The sequence below is a fragment of the Xenopus laevis genome, chromosome 8S (assembly GCF_017654675.1).
Source record: "Xenopus laevis strain J_2021 chromosome 8S, Xenopus_laevis_v10.1, whole genome shotgun sequence".
NCBI classification, from domain to species: domain Eukaryota; kingdom Metazoa; phylum Chordata; class Amphibia; order Anura; family Pipidae; genus Xenopus; species Xenopus laevis.
In genome coordinates, this window is record NC_054386.1 from 44,729,178 (window position 1) to 44,746,451 (window position 17,274).

The 17,274-nt window shown below is 37.9% G+C and overlaps 1 protein-coding gene across 4 annotated transcripts in view; it reads left to right on the plus strand.

Moving 5' to 3' along the window:
- The window catches only part of arhgap4.S (Rho GTPase activating protein 4 S homeolog), an 87,872-nt gene that overhangs the window by 40,337 nt on the left and 30,261 nt on the right, over positions 1–17,274 (plus strand). For all 4 annotated transcript variants that reach the window (XM_041575218.1, XM_041575217.1, XM_041575220.1 and 1 more), the window contains exons 3-10: positions 1,650–1,812; positions 6,199–6,261; positions 8,464–8,646; positions 11,088–11,216; positions 11,311–11,532; positions 12,521–12,622; positions 14,790–14,984; positions 15,271–15,355. In XM_041575218.1, the coding sequence (XP_041431152.1) occupies positions 1,650–1,812; positions 6,199–6,261; positions 8,464–8,646; positions 11,088–11,216; positions 11,311–11,532; positions 12,521–12,622; positions 14,790–14,984; positions 15,271–15,355 (1,142 nt within the window). The remainder of the gene's footprint in view (positions 1–1,649; positions 1,813–6,198; positions 6,262–8,463; positions 8,647–11,087; positions 11,217–11,310; positions 11,533–12,520; positions 12,623–14,789; positions 14,985–15,270; positions 15,356–17,274) is intronic.

Genomic DNA, 17,274 nt, shown 5'->3' on the forward strand with positions numbered 1-17,274 from the left:
CGCTTACTGTAAATTATAAGGATACTAAGTCATTGAGGAGGTTCACCATACAATGGAACTCTTCGAAACTTTCAAACAAAAATGACACAACCCATTTTCTATTGGGTATTCTAACTGCCTGATAAATGCATATGTAAGAAGCCGACAATTAAAAAAAATAGGCAGAATGTATGAGAAGGGGAAACAGAAGTATATTATATCAAGTTTAGCTTCTATATGTACAGGAAATATATCAATAGTCAAATTTTAAAAGGGGAACATACTGATATTTTACATATTTATGAATTCTTTCCATTTTAAACACCAGATTTTGATATCAGAACAGTCCTTTTACTATTTAAAAAAATAAAGAAGGGGCTTCATTATTTATTAAGAATGATCTTTAGAATCAAGGCCCCTAAATGTTTCTACTTTTGATTCATTTTGGCTCCATAAATTCGAAATTCAAACAATAAAAATGTATTATTAAAATAGATTTTTTTAAAATCGGACGAATTGAAACAACCAGAAAACTCAAATTCGGATCATATTAGATCAAACTCGATTTGAGTTTTTTCTCCAAAAACAACTTCTAAACATCTCCAAATTGTTCCCTGGACCTCTATCATTGACTTAAATCGCAATTCAGCAGGTTTTAGTTGAAGAATAGTCGAATTCGAATTCTTAAGGGCCAGAGTATGATAAATCTAAAAAATCTAATTCAAATGTGAATTTAGATAACTCCCTAGTCAAATTTGAGAGTTTTGACGAAAAAAAAAGTGAATATTCTAATTTTCAATTCGACCCTTGATAAATTTTCCCCTTAATGCATCTTTTGAAAACAGTTTACAGGGTAGGCTACCCTGTCCTACGCAGAGCTGCTTCAGAAAGTGAAAAATTAACCATTAAGATTCATTATGAGAAAAATGGTTGCAAATATAAAACAGAAAGTAACTGAAAAAAAGTCTTTATTTCTGGTGAACTATCTGAAATCATCAGAATTGAAAAAAGTGTTGGAAGGTGAACAACCCCTTTAATGTTAAATGATTACATGTATGGCTGAAAACCATTTTATTGAAACTATGGAAAATAAACATGAACGTAATCTTTTAAACATTTATTATCTGGCTTCCTGGTTTTCAACCATGTACGGTTCATTTGTGCCAACCTGCAACATTGATTATTTCCACCATGTTAGATGTACATGTACATCTAAAGGCACTGGCACACAGTGTCATTCCTAGCTTCGGGGGTGTTGTCACCTGGGTGTTTTGTACCTGAACACAGTCCTCAAAGTCCCTGATCTCCCTTTTCATATAATTAGCAACCAACTACATTTGTGGGTGCCTTTGTGGCTGCACTTGTGGGTCAGTTCATCTGTAACTTGGAAAAACTTTACATGCCACATTTTTTAGCACTAATCGTATGACCCTCAAGTATACCCATGGATCACTATTAAGATGAATTTAAGGTGCAGTTTTGAGCCGTTGTGCACCAAAAAACATTCTGAATTATCCCTGTGTACCAATTCCCTTACTATGTATAGTATGACTCTTCTGACTTCTTTAGCTTTCTCATAATTTCCATTGTATTTTTTTAACCTCTTTTAATTTATTTTGTTTTGTTTTTCTTCTTTTCTATCTTTGTATCTCTTATTACCCCCTTGTTAGGAAAGAACAGAACCTGCTGTCTCCTGTTAATTGCTGGTATACGATTCTGAATCATACACGTCAGGAAAGTCGGGATCATGGAGCACTTAGTGACATGTACACTTCACATCTCATCCCACGTCTTGCACATATCGGAGAGGATTTGTCTCGCCTTTCAAAGAAGGTCTAAACATCACTCACCCCTATCTAAATATCAGCCAAGCACACTGTCTGTATTTTGTAAATGATAATCCAATTGATAATTAGAACACAACTTTTGTTCAAGAAGATGAGAAAATAAACTTGAAGGAGAACTAGAGATTAACTTAAGTTGGCTAGAAAGTTTGTACATTATGTTTTGGAATTCTGTACCAGCCCAAGGCACACCACAGCCCTTTAGCAGGGTCTCCAAAGGGTCTCCAAAGATGCCCCAGTAGCTCCCCATCTTATATGGGGAGCTATATATTTATATAAAGCAAAAGGTAAAAACGGACACACTCAGGTTTGTATATGAGAGTTTTTCCAAGTTTCAGTCCTAAAACAGGACCTTCATCAGGAACAGCAAACAAAAAGTCCTGGTTTAGGATGAGACGTCGAATAAACTCTCCCTTTTTGCATCATATACAAACCCTGAGCCAGTTTTTACCTTTTGCTTTAAATATTTGTCACTTAGCACCCAGGTCACAGACTCTGTTTGTGTGTTTGTGGAGTGTACCTATATAATTCTGAACATATATATATATATATATATATATATATATATATATATATATATATATATATATATATATATATATATATATATATATATATATATATATATATATATATATATATACAGTATATAGACAACGTTTGGTCGGTGCACCCAGAACACAAAACCGAAGCCTAGGTGCTGGAACTGCAACATCAGTATCGATAAAATAACAAAAAAGAGTCCGCACACACAGGTCTTATGTGAAGAAAAAAAGTGGTCGTTTATTCAACGTTTCGGCTCAGCTACATGAGCCGTCCTCAGGAAGTCATAAACGACCACTTTTTTTCTTCACATAAGACCTGTGTGTGCGGACTCTTTTTTGTTATTTTATATATATATATATATATATATATATATATATATATATATATATATATATATATATATATATATATATATATATATATATATATATATATATATATATATATATATATATATATATATATATATATATTGGTCACAATATATGCTCAGAAATCAGCACAATTACCATCAGAATTTAATAAACATTCCTGTAACATCCGCGTATATGATGGGTCAATCTCATTTTCTGCTTGATTATTTGTAAAGACCTCTAAGCTTAGCTTCTCAACAGCTGCTCATAGGCCACTGAGCATGTGCTTGTCACTGACACACCTAATGAATTTGAAGGCCTTGATCATTGATACTATAGAGATACTGAAGTGGACTAGACTGGTTCAATAAGTTCACTATATAAAATATGGCATTTCTAGCTATATTCATTGTTAGGGTTTAGTTCTCACTGGAGTATATTTATCAAAGAGTGAAGTGAGAGATCACCCAGTCTGCTAGAGGGAAATACCGCCTCTTTCATTTCTATGGCATTTTCAAAGGCGTATTTATCAAAGCGTGAACTTTCACCCGGGGCTTAACTATAGAGGCGGGGGGGAGGTATAGGGGCCCCCACGAGTCCCTTAATCATATATATTTTAAATAAATCCTGTTAAAATAAGTCAACCTCTAGACATTTTTGGTAAATACGTGGATGCAGGCACATCTTGTACCCACCATGTAAGGTTTGGAATGCTGGCAGACCACAGCTGTCCACATGCATAGATGTAAAGCACAATGAGAGCACTCTACTCAACAAGTTATCCACAGCAATTAGTTTTGATCAGTCTGTGATAAGCTAAAAAATTAAACTGTACCTATGCAATTTAGCCCCTTTAATTAAAGTAGCCCTAAAATTTGTGCACATGAGCTATTTTCTAATGCTGTTCTTGAGGTTTAAAAGGCAAGACGACCTTATGGTGAACCCTTACTATTATACAGGCAATGACAATCGAAGACAGATGGCATTTGATCTTTGTTTTCATGTTAACTTTGTTTTACTTTGCTACCTAAGTTAAGTTGAAGAATACATATAAAAGTCAGGCCACTTGGCAGGAGCTGCCTCAGGGCGGCTCATCCTACAATAGCCCCTGTGCTTTGGTAATCATTTGGAAGTGCAGCAGCATAATTGGACCATATTATACATTGCATGAATACATTGGCTGAATATGTGTTCTCAGTGGTCTCTATTAAAAACCTATTATTGAAGGTGCATTTGTAAATGTGGGGGGGGGGGCAGTAGATGTGATCAATTTGGATTTTGCCAAAGCGTTTGATACCGTGCCCCACAAACGACTGCTTTCTAAACTAAGGTCTGTTGGGCTTAATGAAGTCATTTGCACATGGAAAGGAAACTGGCTACAGGATCGGGTACAGAGGGTGGTTGTTAATGGTACATTCTCTACTTGGAGTAAGGTTCTTAGTGGGGTCCCTCAGGGCTCGGTATTGGGTCCACTTTTATTCAACTTGTTTATTAATGACTTAGAGGAGGGTATTGTAAGTAAAGTATCAGTGTTTGCAGATGACACAAAACTATCCAGCCCAATTAATTCCATCCAGGATGTGGCATCCTTGCAACACGATCTTGACAAACTGGCAATCAGGGCAGCTAAGTGGCAAATGAGATTCAATGTTGATAAATGTAAAGTCATGCACCTGGGATGTAAAAATATCCAAGCCACTTATACCCTTAATGGGACTGCACTAGACAAATCCATTATGGAAAAGGATCTTGGAGTCCTTGTAGATGATAAACTGGGCTGTAGCAAGCAATGCCAGTCAGCAGCATCAAGGGCAAATAAGGTCTTGAGCTGTATTAAAAGGGGCATAGAGTCACCGGAGGAGGGGGTTCTTCCACTTTATAGAACACTTGTAAGGCACTATATAGATTATGCCGTACAGTTTTGGTCTTCATCACTCAAACAGGACATTATTGTATTAGAGAGGGTATAGAGACGGGCAACTAAGCTGGTAAAAGGTATGAAAATCTTAACTATGAGGAAAGACTGGCCAAATTGGGGATGTTCACGCTGGAGAAGAGATGCTTAAGGGGAGATATGATAAATATGTATAAATATATACAGGGGTCATATAATAATCTCTCTAATGCTTTATTTACCAGTAGGTCTTTCCAGCTGATACAAGGTCACCCATTCCGATTAGAAAAAAAGAGGTTCCGCCTAAATATTCGGAAGGGGTTTTTTACAGTGAGAGCTGTGTGGAATTCTCTCCCTGAATCAGTTGTAATGGCTGATACATTAGATCGCTTTAAGAAGGGGTTGGATTACTTTTCAGCAAGTTAGGGAATATAGGGAGATAGCTCATAGTACAAGTTGACCCTAGTCTGATTACAATTTTCAGGAAGGAATTTTTTCCCCCTCTGAGGCAAATTGGAGAGGTTTCAGATGGGTTTTTTGCCTCCCTCTGGATCAACTAGCAGTTAGGCAGATTAAAAAAAAAAAACTAAAAGGTTGAACTTGGTGGACGTGTGTCTTTTTTCAACCTTACTTACTGTGTTACTATGTAACTATTTATTTGCAAATGTAGAGGTTGGGCAATAGTACACATGGAATCTTGTGGCCATATGTTGTTTAAGGAAATTAAAATGAAGACAAAAGCCTAGATCATGTCTTAAAATGTTTCCTGCTATAGATAATATAAAATAGTGTGGGCGCAGCACACAAAATAACTTTTTTAATGCAACTGAAAATTTAAATTCTGTTTGTTTTTCACATACTCTATGCTGCATACAACTAATGTTTCATGCACAAAATTAAACACATTTAGTAATAACCACTGAAATGTGATGTGTTCTAACAACAGGAAGGGCTGCTTTCAGTGTCAGACTGTGACACCAGGGGCCCACCCAAAAACCTTAGACCAGGGGCCCACTCTCAGTACTATTATTCTTCCTCTCCTCACTCAACCTCTCCTAGACTTTTTTTCTTTACATACTATAATCTATTATTCAATTTATTTAGCCTCTTTGTTGAAATAGGCCAAATGTTTATCAGCATGAGGGCCCACTGACACCTGGGCCCACGGGAGTTTTCCTGGTATCCCGGTGGGACAGTCCGACACTAGCTGCTTTCAACACACATGCTTAATATAGCTGCCTTGCACATTTTCAGCAATGTATTGGGGGTTCCTAGTTCACTCCAGACTTACCCCCTGTGTGTTTAAATTAGTGCAGCTCCATTTAGATGTAACGGGTGCTCAGGTACCAATTACATACAGGTACCAATTACATACACTTTAATCAGGTATGCAAAAGGATAGAAAAGCAGCACTCTGGTTAAAAATAAGGTGGTTTATTGCAACAGGTCACAAAGCAACATCACCTGATGTGTTTCGGGAGCAACTCCCTTAATCATAGACTTTTTAACCGGAGTGCCGCCTTTCTATCCTTTTGCATATATATATGTAACCTATTTAACTCTATATTTTCTGTCTTTGCAGAGTAAGGAAGTAGGTTTGCAACAACAGGAGGATTTGCTAAAGTTAGTTTCAGAGTTACAGGGGGTGAGTATTGATTTGCACTTTTTACTCCTTGCTATGTTTTTCAGTGATATTTTCCTTACACTTAAGGCTGATACTATATTTTTTTAAGAACAGAAACAAACCATTAGGCACAAGGGGTAGGCAGAGTAAGCACGTGCCTGGGGCGCAAAGCTGGTGGGGGGGCGCCAGGCACGTACCTGCTCTGTCGCCTACCCCATGACCGGTCCCATCTCTCTTCGCTTCAGCGCATGCGCTTACATCATTTTGCGCATACACCCTCGAGTGCGCACTCAGGCGGCGCCGTGGCTGGCCAGGTTGTCTAGGGTTGGCCCGGCTCTGCAAATCATTAATTAACTAGCTAATAAGAATGCAAGATGTCAAAAGTCTTCAGTTTTAAAAGGCTAATGGTGGCCATACACAATAAGATTTGCTTGTTTGGTGATATCACCAAATGAGCGGATCTTTCTTGGGATATACTCACCAAAGGCAGGGCAATATCGGGCTAAACTGATCTGTCTGCCTTAGGGACAAACAATCAGATTACAACTATGGCAATGGGGGCTGATGGGACGAGGACCACACCAACTAGCCGATGTGGTCCTCCATTGCGGGGAAAATTAACCCTGCCTGATCAATATCTGGACGATTTTTGCCCAGATATGAGTCGGGGAATCCCATTGGAAGGCCCCAGAAATGGGGGGGCTGCCAAATGGGTCTAAAGAACTTGAATCTGCATCTGAAATCTGCTTGCCACCTTTAGGCAGTATCCTTACTGTACATAATCTAAAAATAGTCCACATTCCGGCAGCCATTGCTTTTACATGGAACCTCAATATACAGACTTGGATTTATGTAGTAGGCACCCCTAGGCTGGCTGCTGTTCATCAACCCGTCCCCTTCCCTTGCTTTGTGCACATGTGCAAATTTTCAGCATCGGGTCCGGAGTACTGGGCATTGGTGCACAGGAAATTTGAAAACTATTGTATCTCCTGCAAATTACAAGTGTTTCCAAACCAATGCGGGTGTGGTTGGGTGGCATGCCACCCCCATAAAATTCTACCACACTAAGCCTGGGCCTTTGTGACCTTTCCACAAATCTAGACCTGTCAACATACACATATTTGTCCAGCGGACTCTTATTTTAGAAAATGACACAACAGTATTAAGGCTGTTTAAAATGTGGTTGTAGTTGGGTTACTACCCCCCTGGTATCTACAGTGAGCTTTGACCAACCTAGTGCTTATTAGCAATGAAAATGTCTGATTAGTTTCTGCATATGCACCAAACTTCGAAGTGGTAAGAATAACAATATTGAAAGAAAAAAAGATAACACAGGAGAAGGGAACACACGGCTGAACACTGTTCTTTAGTATAGGAGTAGGGGTGTAACTATAGAGGAAGCAGACCCTGCAGCTGCAGGCCCTTATTCTTATACAATTTCAATACATAATGGTAAAACAGGTCAACCTCTAGACATTTGGGGGCCTAAATAAAATAATTTGCTGTTGGGCCCAGTAATATCTAGTTACACCACTGTATAGGAGGTAGAAATACAGTTTTCATTAACCTTAAAAAATATATGTTTAATATTTTAATATATATGAAGGCTTTTCAGTTAATTATTGGAGTTTCACAATATCATCATTAGATAAAGCTGTGAATCGGAACTGTCTAAATACTTGAGTAGCATTACAGGGCTATACAATGTTCATTCGAATGTGACGTACAGCCTTCGTGTGTCTTATTAATGGGTTACTATACAATGTTTGGTTTTATCTTTTATTCAAAACAAGTGTGATGGCATAATTTGTGTGCTCACAACACTCATTCTTTATATACCTGTGTATATGCATAAATGGATGCTGTTTTTGTTTTTTTATCTAAGGAACTAAACATAGGCTTTTTTAAAAGGCTGTCTTATTATATAGATATTAAAGTTACACCAGGGTTAAATCTAAATATGAAGGGAAAGGATGTTGAAAAATTAAACATTCATTTTCTTTTACTCTTACTCAGGCCAATCCTGAGTCAGAGATTTGGCCCTATTTGAGGTTGATTGCTCCTAATTAATTATTATGGTTATTATTATTGTAGTAGTTTGGAAGGGAAAAGAAGTATGTGTGTGTGCAAGTTGTGCCAGGAATACTGTGCTGACATGTTTAGACAGCCCATATGTTGGCCAGTGTCTTGCTGTGGCAATTCCTATATGTGTCTTACCCCAAGGCCATGAAGACGTACCAGTTGCATCACAGTGACTGTATGTATGCTGAACATAAGTTGAAGGAGGCTGAGAAGCAGGACGAAAAACGCACAGGCAAATTAGGTGAACATACGGCAAGTTCACCGGTAGCTGACAGAGGGCAGAGATGGAGTTCTCTGAAGAAGAGCGAAAGGCTTGTAGAAAAGGTAACTAATAAAAAAAACTGCTAAATCTTTCCATTTTTTACAGTTAGTTTTGGGACTTCCTACCCAAAAAGGAGCAGACTATTGCTACAATTAGGGATGTAGTGAACTGTTCGCCGGCGAACTTGTTCGCGCGAACTTCGACCGTTCGCGTCCGCCGAATGTTCACGAACGTCGTGCGACGTTCGCATTTTGCGTTCGCGTTCGATTCGAATACAAATCGTTCGACCATTCGACCTTTCGAATTCCTTCGACCGCTAAAAATCTAACGATTTCCATTCGTTCGAACGATTGTAAGCATTCGATCGAATGAAAAGCATTTGATCGAATGCTTCGATCGTTCGATTCGAATGAAAATCGTTCGATCGAACGATTAAAATCCTTCGATCGTTCGAATCTAACGATTTTAGCGGGTGTTCGAAGTTCGCGAACTGTTCGCGAACGTTCGCATTTTTTGCCGGTGTTCGCGAACGGCGTTCGCGAACACCAAATCGGCAGTTCGCTACATCCCTAGCTACAATGGTATGAAATAGCAAATGGGAAATAGTCCACCAATTTGAATCAAGTCGCTTGCATCAGTCAACTAAGGTTCCCCAAAAATTCATGCTATAAGAATTTCTAGCAAAGGGTCTCCAAAATACGTGGAAAAACTACCTATTCTTAGCACTTTTCAATTGGCCTTCTTTTTTTTTATTTCTTATAGTTTTGCTTTCTTCTTCTATATTTTTCCAATTTTCAAAACAAGGTTACTGACCCAGGCAGCAAAAAAAAAAAAATACATTGCTTTGTAAAGCTGCAATGTTATTGTATTTATCTATTTATACCGACCCTCTTATATTTATTTATCTTCCAGTCTCTTAATAAAATCCTCTCTGGTTGCTAGGGTAAATTGGACCTTAGCAACCAGATAGCTGCTGATAACTGCTGAAATTCTAAACTGGAGTACTGCTGGTTGCCTGGGTATGCTTGTAGTTTTGCAATTGCTATGACCTCACTTTAACCATCCCTGATTTATAGGGGTTGTTTATATTTGGGTTAACTTTTAGTACATTATAGAATTACCTATTCTAAGCACTTTTCAATTGGTCTTCATTTTTTCTTTCTTATAGTTTTGCTTTCTTCTTCTACATTTTTCCAATTTTCAAAACAGGGTTACTGACTCAGGCAGCAACAATATCGCTTTGTGAAGCTGCAATGTTATTGTTAAGTTGTATTATTTATCTTTTTATTCAGACTCTCTTATATTCATCTTCCAGTCTCTTAAGCAAACCCTCTCTGGTTGCTAGGGTAAATTGGACCATAGCAACCAGATAGCTGCTGGTAACTGATGAAATTCTAAACTGGAGAACTGCTGATCAAAAACTATACTAAACTAAAACACAAAGAAAAAATAAGACTACTTGCAAATTGTCTCAAAATATTACGCTCAACATTATACTAAATGTTTGGAAATTTGATGGTGAATTATCCATTAAAGGGGCGGTTCACCTTTGATTAAATTTTTAGTATAGAAATAAAGGCTAATTCTAAGCAGCTTTTCAACTTCATTTTTGTAATAATTTTTGAATTATTTGCCTTCTTCTGACTTCTGACTTCTTCAGCTTTCAAATTCACTGACCCATCTAAAAAACAAAAAAAAACAAATGCCCCATAAGGCTACAAATTTATTGTTATTGCTACTTTTTATTACTCATCTTTCTATTCAGGCCTCTCCTATTCATATTCCTCCCTCTCATTCAAATTAATTCATGGTTACTAGGATCATTTGTACCATAGCAACCAGATTGCTGAAATTGCAAACTGGAGAGCTGCTGAATAAAAAGCTAAATAACTCAAACACGACAAATAATAAAAAATTAAAACCAAATGCAAATTGTCTCAGAATATCACTCTCTGCATCATACTAAAAGTTTACGCCTTATATTTTGGCATGTTTGTGGTGACTGGCTATTGGCAAATAAATCACTAGCAGCAAATCTCATCTTTAGCAGTCAGCAAGGTAGAAAGATCATAATTGGTTTCCACTGGTTATCATGATATGTGATACAATAAGCAGTTGTGTAACTATAGAGGAATCAGAACCCGCAGTCGCAGAGTGGCTTCGAAAAAAGGGGGGCCTAGACTTTGGGGTCTGCTTCCTCTATAGCTAATAAGAAAACCCCCTCCTCCCCAGACACTCTCTTACCGGTGAGGAAGGGGGCACAAGTCGGGCCGGGACGAGGGCAGAGTAGGTATGGGACATAGGCAGAGTCCGGGCGGGATATGGGTGGGGCAGGAATGGGCGGGAGGATGGGGATAGAAGTGTGCCGGGCCCCACTAAAGGTTTATTTTGCAGGGTGGCCCAGCGCACTTTAGTTACGCTACTGACATTAAAGATACACTGTAATATTCTGGAAAGTCTATCAATAGTTTAAAAAGGCTGTGAAACTGTATATTTTCATCAGAGGTTGAAGAAATATTTGGAGAACAGTCAGAAGTGCACCAAGGCCAGGAATGAATATCTCATAAACCTGAACACTGTCAACAATAACATTGAGAACTTCTTTATACACGACATCAATGACCTCATCGATGTAAGTGAACATTGTGTCCTCCACTTCTCTTTAGTATAGGAATTCTTCTTCTGATTTTTAATAATAACAATAAACTTTTCTCTGATCCTGGCAGTGCTGTGACCTTGGATTCCATCTTTCTATAAGTAAGACAATGCGAGTTTACCTGCAGGCTGAGGAGAGAGTGCAGATGTCCCGTCAGCAGAGTCTCCAGGCCGTCGAGGGGGCTGTTGACAACTTAAATTCTCAGGCAGACAAGAATAAATTGTTTGAGATGTACAGTGAAGCATTTTCCCGTCCAACAAAATTTGAATACCAGCCACATGAGGGGGATGAGGTAAGAAGAAAGGACTTTCAATAATAAGGTAGTAATGAACTTACATGTGTCTTTATAATGAGCTAAGTAGAAATGGAGTCTTCAAGAGATGACTTTCCTGTATTTCAGAGCTTTCTAGATAACATATCCCATACCTGTATAGAACCAAGGTTTAGCAAATTATTAGTGGGCAGATTTATCAAAGGTCAAATTTCGAATGTATATGAATTTTTTTTACTAATAAATTCGAAAGTACTCACAATTCGACTGAGAGGTTATTTATGAAAAAAATATCATTGTCTAAAATGCGATAGAATGGGAACAACCTGAAAATTGGATTTGTCTTCAATTCCAATATGAACAAAATTCAAATTGAATTTTCCTCTTGAATGTTAAGGAAGCCTATCTTCAAATGGGTCAACGGACCTCTGCCATTGACTTGTAAATTAATTTGGCATGTTTTAGGTGGTGAATAATAGAACTGTTTCCATGGTCGAGGTGTGATGAATCTCATAAACAGTAATACCACAGAGAAAACCATTAAATAGAATGACAAAAGCATTGGAATTCGGGACATGAAACCCCAAAAAAGCTTTGATAAATGTGTCAATTCTTTAATCCGCTTTCCTCACTCTCAGGAAAGTGTAGGGTTAGCAAAAGGATTTTTTTGTAAGGCATATTTCACTTCAAAAGCAGCCATAATAAACATTTTACCAGCAAAACAGACGGGTTGGCCCTTATTTTTTAAAATGGCAATTTTCTATTTATGATTACCCAATGGCACAATCTACTAAAAAAGAATACTATCATGAAAATGGTTTATTTACATGAAACATATTTACATGAGCTTTTTTATGCAATATCTTTTTGTAGAGACCATTGTTCGGGGGTATATTTTTCCTTTAGGTTGAACTGGAGAAGAGGCTTTGCTAGCCTCTCAGTTTGAGAAGTAGGACCAGCTTAATTGCAGATACCAAGGGAATGTATGGCATGGCGTTTGTTTCCACAGGTGTCGGAAGTTCGGTCTGAGCCATTGTTACATCAGGAATTGGTCTCTAGGTTACAGCACATCAAATCCAGACTGGAGAGTGAGCACCTGGAAACTGAAGAGGTATTTAGTACCAGGGATATGTTAAGTACTGTATATAACTGTAAAATTCAACAAAAAGGGGTGTTCACCAAATGAGAGTATCATTATCTGATTTAACCACACTTAAAGTGGACCCGTCACCCAGACATAAAAATCTGTATAATAAAAGTCCTTCTTAAATTAAATATGAAATCCAATTTCTTTTTTTTATTAAAGCATTCATAGCTGTTGTAAACTCATTTAAAAATATCAGCTGTCAATCAAGTATTGCCTACCCCGCCTCTATGCCTAAGCATAGAGGCGGGGCAAGCAATTACTTTCACTTTCCATTCAGCACTTCCTAGATGTCACCGCTCTCCCTACATTCCCCCAGCTCTCTTAATGATTTAATTGTGTAACCAGTGCATGGGGATAGACATTGGGTCCCTGTCCCCTGGTGCACAAACAAGATTCTGAGATGATACAATGCTTGCCTTAATAACAATGTCCACAAAATGGCTCCTTCCTGGTTGCTATAATTATGAGTTCCCAGACTGATGGAAACAATATTCAGATAATTTATACAGAGTAATTAAAGTTCATTTTGCTTGACTAACATGATAAAATAGGATTTGGATAATTTTTTTTGGGTGACGGGTCCCCTTTAAAACACTTGTTTCCCCCTTCTGATGATTTTTTTTTTGCCTGTACCACCCTATTATTTTCCTAATTATTTATAGTGTTGAAAAGTGAATTTTTCTTTTTTGGTAAATATGTAACTGCAATCTGTATTGCTTTAAGCCATGATTATTACTTAGAGTCTGGTAACATACAATGGGTGTTTCATTTGATACTGTACAAGGATGATTCTGAGACAGTAGACCCAATACATGCCCCTCATGCCGACTAGGCTTACTTCTGTTGCTTGATCTGAGGAAAGTGGGCAGTAACGTTCTGCACACGGAAAGTCCTGGCTTTTATATTTTCGGCTTGGGCATATTTATAGGGGCGGTTTAAAGTTTATCAGTGTGGTGGTCAGTCATTGAGTGACACTCAGGGTTTTTTCTGTCAAAATCCGAAAAAGTTCTCACTATCTTCTGAAAACGACTCCGACCTAATCCGCACGTACTCCCCCCCCCCATTTATCACTACATTTTCACAAATGGAAAAAGCCAAAATAAAATCGTAAAAAAAAAATCAGAATCCTACGATTTTTTCGGATCTTGCACCTGTATCCTATGATTTTATCATAAAGTCACCTGAAAGCTACAATTTTTTCGGAAACCAAGCGCAACTCAGAAAATCTTCCAATTGTTAATAGGATATCTTCCATTGACTTTTACAGGATTTCTTCTATTGACTTTTACATGTTCTCGGCAGTTGGAGTACTTTTTTCATCAGACTTTTAACAACATCGGACTTCCTGAAATCGAGAGTTTTTTTCTTCGAAAAATGTTATTTTCGTCTTAAAAAGTCTGACAAGAAAGATTCGGCCTGTTACAAATCCCCCCCCAGTGACTTTTTCAGTTCAAGACCTCTTTGGAGGTGGAAACTTTGGTCATGGTTCCCCTTAGTCCATAACATAGTTATAGATTCAGAATCATTGATGTAGCAGCTATAGTTACAAGAATATCTAAGAAAGAAAATATGTTTGCCTCAACTCTCACAATGACTGATCCTCAGACTGATCCCCTCCATCACTGCTTCAGTTCTCCCACTAGGGGTCAGACACACAGTTTGGGGATCCGCTGCCTTAATCTGTATTCATGGAAAACTTCTGCATTGACCACACCACCAATAATGTCAAAGCACTCCTTTTGGTCTTCCCCTGCTTGATTCTGGTATAAAGAGCACTACACAAGAACTATGATAAGAAATTAGTAGTAGAACAGCAGATGTTTACACAAATCTGAAATCGCGAAGCCAGGAAATCAAAGTGAAAGAATCATACTCTATAAATACAGCACATTTACCTTCATTATTAATAAAAAAATTATCCTTTCTCATGTGTAACATCATTGATTATTCATAGCACCTGTGTTTAGGCTAAAGAAAATCTGATTTTTTTAAAAAAAAATTCCACATATTCATATTTTTTCCACATTATCATATTGGCTTGTTTGTGGGCTCTGTTACCCTAATATTTTGCCTCCTGCAAATAACTTATGCTGTTTGGCAATTGAATACTCTCACCCTTTTTTGTTTGCAGGTGAAAAAAACCCTTAAAGCCACTCTACAGTCCCTGTTAGATCTTATCGGAATAGATGAGTTTGACTTGTTGGAGGTTTTCCAATCCAGCCAGTCTACCGAATCCCTTAAATCCACAGAATCAGACACCAGCACTAAGACAAGCACAGCCAAAAGGAGAGCCAACCAACAGGACACTGAGAACTTCTATGTTTCAGTAAGAACAGAGCAAGAGGAAAGTAAAAAGAAAAGGAAAGATTAACCAATGAGATTGTAAAAATGCACCTGAGAGATGGGGAAGGGGGAATAAGACAGATTTGAGAGACCGGGGAAAGATGTGAAGTTACCAAAACATAAAATGGGTTTCCAAAGAAAACTCAGAATCAGTGGTGCTTGCTCTGTCGTATTGTATGGTATTTGTAGCTGTGATATAAGAGTGAGGACTATGGTAGGAGAAAATATGTGTAACATGGTGCATTGACAACTTTCTTTCACCTGGGCAGAAATTCCAGAAGTATCTACTTGGAAGAAGTACAATCTGCAAACTCCAAGCAAAGTATGACCTGCTCACGGAAGCCATAGAAAAAGGCAAGTTAATTCATTATTGATATCAATGCTTGATAAAGGGACCAAGGAATACCTGTGAAAATTGTGTAAATTCAGGTGTCAAACTTGCTGTTCCTGATTGTTAGGCACCTGATTGATCATTCCTTGTGCCAAGTGGATATATACTGTACATAGTTAGTTACATAGTTAGATTGGGTTGAAAAAAGACCAAATTCTATCAAGTTCAACCCCTCCAAATGAAATCCATCATCCATACATACATACACTCCATACACTCACATAAACTATATATACTCATACACATAGGGGCACATTTACTTAGGGTTGAAGTAAAATCCTTCGACTTCAAATATCGAAGTCGAAGGATTTACCGAATTTCCTTCGTTCGTACGATCGAAGGAAAAATTGTTCGAAATACGATTCGAAGGATTTTAATCCATTGATTAAACGATTTTCCTTTGATCAAAAAAAGTTCCCCATAGGCTAACATTGATGCTCGGTAGGTTTTAGGTCGTAGAAGTCGTAGTCGAAGGTCGAAGTAGGCAATTCGATGGTCGAAGTAGCCAAAAAAAGACTTCGAAATTCGAAGTATTTTTTATTCTATTTCTTCACTCGAGCTAAGTAAATGTGACCCTAACAATAGATTTTAGTATCACAATAGCCTTGGATATTGTGTTTGTCCAAAAAATCATCCAAACCACTCTTAAAGGCATTATCAGAATCAGCCATCACAACATCATTCAGCAGTTCATTCCACAACCTCACTGCCCGCACTGTGAAAAACCAACTACGCTGCTTCAAATAAAAGTTATTTTCCTCTAGTCTGAAGACATGGCATCTGGTGCAGTGATCCTCTTTATGGGTAAAAAGATCCCCTGCTATTTGTCTCTAATGTCTTCAATTGTACTTGTAAAGTGTAATCATGTCCCCTCTCAAGCGTCTTTTTTTCCAGAGAAAACAACCCCAACCTTGACAGTCTACTCTCATACTTGGTCTTCCATCCCTCTAACCCGTTGAGTTGCACATCTCTGCACTCCCTCCAGCTCATTTATATCCCTCTTAAAGGGGTTGTTCACCTACAAACAACTAATTGTTTTCCATTATAAAGCAAATGAAAGTTTTTATTTCTGGGGAACAATCTGAAAATAACTGAACTGAAAAAATGTTTGGAAGATGAACAACCCCTTTAAGGACTGGAGCCCAAAACTGCACTGCATACTTCAGGTGAGACCTTACCCGGGACATATAAAGTGGCAAAATTATATTTTTCATCCCTTGAGTTTATGCCCTTTCTTATGCAAGACAGTACTGCCCAGAATTAGACAACTTGTTATTCACAAAAAAACCCTAGATCCTTCTCAGATAAGGAAACTCCCAACGCACTGCCATTTAGTGTATAACTTGGATTCATATTATTTTTGCCAAAATGCATAACCTTGCATTTATCAACATTGTACGAGTGGCCATACACATGTTTATTTGGGCTGACAGCCCAAACAATTAGCATTTCTCTTTACTTCCACTGATATGGTGTAAATAGCACCTTATAGACATGGCCAGTCAGCTGCTATTCAACAGAACTGCAGGATACCCTGTTGAAATCCCCCCAACCAAGCCATAGATATTCGAATGGTCAAAATCAGACACTTATCTGACTATTTCTGTGCTCATATGGCTAATTTCGGTGTTGGGAACTGCATCTCTGAGCACTCTCAATAGTGTGGGTTTTTTGGGGCATGCTGGGAGCTCTAGTGGAAATTATTTTCACATCTGTTCTATTATTAATTATAAGTGATAGCTTTTAGACATTTGTGCTGCTTAACACTGTTGGCAATTTATTTGAGTTATATTTGACTGAGCTCTTTAAAGAAATCCTATATGCATTCTAATGCAATTTGTCATTTCCATAGAAAGCTAAAGATCTAAATCACAGACATCTG